This window comes from Morone saxatilis, unplaced genomic scaffold (genome assembly GCF_004916995.1).
Source record: "Morone saxatilis isolate NCDOM2014 unplaced genomic scaffold, NCSU_SB_2.0 Contig15, whole genome shotgun sequence".
NCBI classification, from domain to species: Eukaryota; Metazoa; Chordata; class Actinopteri; family Moronidae; genus Morone; species Morone saxatilis.
This window is the reverse complement of record NW_023339707.1, coordinates 16,770,283-16,773,440: the sequence shown is the minus strand read 5'-3', so window position 1 is coordinate 16,773,440 and position 3,158 is coordinate 16,770,283. Positions and strand designations below refer to the sequence as shown.

General features: G+C 39.5%; 1 protein-coding gene across 1 annotated transcript in view; it reads right to left on the bottom strand.

Annotated features, from left to right (window-relative positions):
• Positions 1 to 893: 893 nt before the first annotated feature.
• The window catches only part of rpl32 (ribosomal protein L32), a 3,641-nt gene continuing 1,376 nt past the window's right edge, over positions 894 to 3,158 (bottom strand). Inside the window, exon 4 of the mRNA XM_035656017.1 lies at positions 894 to 1,058. Within this exon, the coding sequence (XP_035511910.1) occupies positions 929 to 1,058 (130 nt within the window). The 3' untranslated portion in view covers positions 894 to 928. The remainder of the gene's footprint in view (positions 1,059 to 3,158) is intronic.

Sequence of the window (3,158 nt, the reverse complement as noted above, 5' to 3'; positions counted from 1 at the left end):
TTGCTGGAGTGACCCTTTAATTCCTTTCAATCTTAAACTATAGACTACACTGACACAGTCCATTCTGTCTTTTCCAAACTCGGCTTTCATGCACTCATGCTGACTCATCTCAGAATAACTCAAAGCTCAAGAATCTGACGACCTGGAATAATTTAGCTAAAAGTAAAAATAAAAAAAAATAAAATAAAAAAAGACAGCGAGAAGCCTTACAAACTGTAAAAGCATGTTCTCTTTCAAAAAGCTCCCCCAGATCACATCTTGGACAGAAAACAGCGAGTGTACAAAGCTAGGTGCCTCCTTCCATTCATAATATGGGTCAACACTCTTCTTCAGGCGTCTTGCCCCTTTTGTTCTGTTCCAGCGTCCAGTCATCTGGAAGGAGCTGAGGAATAACCCCATTTACCCACGGGAGAATACAACCAGCTCTGTAGCCATCAGTGTAGACGCCAACTTATGTGCGAGGGCATTTCTGTACTATTTTAACGCCTGTGCACCATGTGAAAATAGCTGTAGTCTCTGAAGTATCATACCCCGAATGAACTACCCATTTAGAACTCCCTGGTCACACCACCACCTGTTAACAGTTTCCTTTATGAAATTAGATTTCCTCCACCAGTGATGCTGGTTTAGTTTAGGGACAAATGCAACCATGTTTTGATGCTTATAAAAATAAAACTTTATTGAGTGCCTTTGTTATTCCCCAACGTTAACTTCAGACTTGCAGGCAATGGCTTGAATTAGTACAAATGAGCCACTACATTTAAAACTAGAGATAACTCAGTCTCTTTAGTTTCACTTTTCCAGACATGTTTCACAAACGTAAGATTTTCTAGACGTGTGCAACAGTACTGCTGAAAAACAATGAGGTGCAGAAAAAATGATCCAAAAGCCAGTTTCTATTTTTAAACATTTATTGTGAATAACCAGTTTATTCGTTCTCCTCGCTCCTGAGCCTGGCGTTGGGGTTGGTGATCTTGATGGCCAGCTGAGCTGCCCTCTCCACGATCACCTTCCTGTTCTTGGAGGACACGTTGTGGGCGATCTCTGCACAGTGAGTCCTACAGAGGCAGAGGGAGAGGCGTTAGGGTCAATGACATGATGTTCTGTTACAACTATTAGTGGTACAGCAGCTTCGTAGCACAATATATCATTTAGAATTGCTGTTGCTTTGGTGGGCAATTTAAATTCTTAAGACAGGATCAGTCCTGATTTGCAAAAACTCAAGAATGTTTGATGTACATTTACATATTTAAATACATTAAGTACCACAATCATGCTGAAATTAAAGGTCTTTTATATGTGCCAAATACAGCCACACTGATATTTTCTAACACATGGTAGTAAAGGGAGGTCATGACAGCTTCACTACAAAAAGACAATGCAGAAGCACTCAACCTACAATAAATACAAAGTAGCCACTAAACTACAGATAGAACAGAGTTTTTGACTTCACGCTTCCAAATTAACACAATGCCAACTACAAATACAGTTATTCAATTTAACAGTCTGTTAAACTTTCCCACTCATCCAAACAGGAGTCAGACTACATTCAATACTTCACATGTTCTCTGAACGTCTGATACAACAGGGTCCATTTTAGAAGAAAAGGGGAAACCTGTACTAAAATCAATGCCACCATATCTGGAAGCAACTGGATTCACAGATAATTTAATGATTCAAGTTCAAAAAGCAGCTTAGCGAGCTAAATTTCTGCTAAAGTTCGTTTTTTCCTTAACTTGACATGATAACATTTAGTTTGATATTGCTGTTAAACAGCTAAATATATCCTCCTTGACCAAAGTGGCATTCCCATGGATTTACGTGCTCAATAACAGTGACCGGCGCCTGTTCTGCGTTAAATCATTCCTGTGTATAAAATCTACCAGCCACCTTTTTATTTTACAAGCAATTTGGCTGGTGCAAATTTCCCACCCACACCTGTTGAATCAAATGATCCATCCCTGCCATGGCAGCATACAGTTGCAGTCTCTGGACAGCAGATCAATACAACCCCCTCTCTGAAATTATCTGGACTTGGCAGGTTGATATTTTGTAGGTTTAAATTCGGTCAGATTAAACTCTTTGTGAAATTGACCCAGCAACATCAGGGATCAATCCAGGACGAAGCAAAAATAATCTCAGCCCTTCTTCATTGAAATTAAACAGAATAATGTGACTGCACCATTAAAGGTTATGCTTTGAGCTGTGCTTGCTTGACAGGGATAGTAACTGATAACTGCATGCACCACCTGAGCTCCACTGTGTTACTCATACTTTTCATTTCAGGCTTAAAGTAAACTGACGGGATGAAAACACCCTAATGCTAAACCATTCCCTCCAGAAACCTATGAATGACTTCATCACCACCTACAGTTTACAATGCAAGGGAGGCAAGACGGGTGATCAAAAGGCAGATTGCTGGAAATTAAATTATTGAAAGTGATGTGTAATAGATTGCATCTGCGTGACTGATTTTGATTGTTATATTAATCTTTTCACAACTTCAGTGAAACTGCAGGAAAAAGACAGCCATAAGCCTTTCTATCCAAATGATTGGCTTACAAACTCCTCTCCTTTAACACAGCGAATACCTTCCAGGTAAACTAGGTTATTGTCAGCAGCAGGTTGTTGGGAAGCCAGCAGTTAGAAAGTGATAAACTATCTCTGACTTCCTCATACAAGGTTCCTGCTTTTATAAAAGCCAAATATTTGTTACATAAGGCTCAACAAGCACCTGCAATTCTCAGTATTCAAATCAGATGTCCCGTGCCAGATTATAACAAAGACACTGTCAGAGTGGTGTCTAACCTCCTGAACTAAGATGGCTTTCTGATATGTTGTTGGAGGATGTTTCCACACGGTTACTGATCACAGCTTACTGTATTTAGTCTGTTAATAAAATAAAATCCTATATTGACTACCAGTTGCTTGCTGCCATTCTGGGGTCACTTCACCTACTTTGCCCCTTGCGGTGTACAGATGTAGGTGGTCCTATCTGCAAATCTGAGTTTTCTTTTACGGTACTCAAGGGAAATTACATTTAAAAACAAAACATCTGGTAACTAGTCACATTTAATCAAGACAGTTGTTCAATCAATCCATTCAAAAAGTGGCGTAAAATGCAGAAGCTTTAGTCAAACACTTTGCTTTTGTACCTA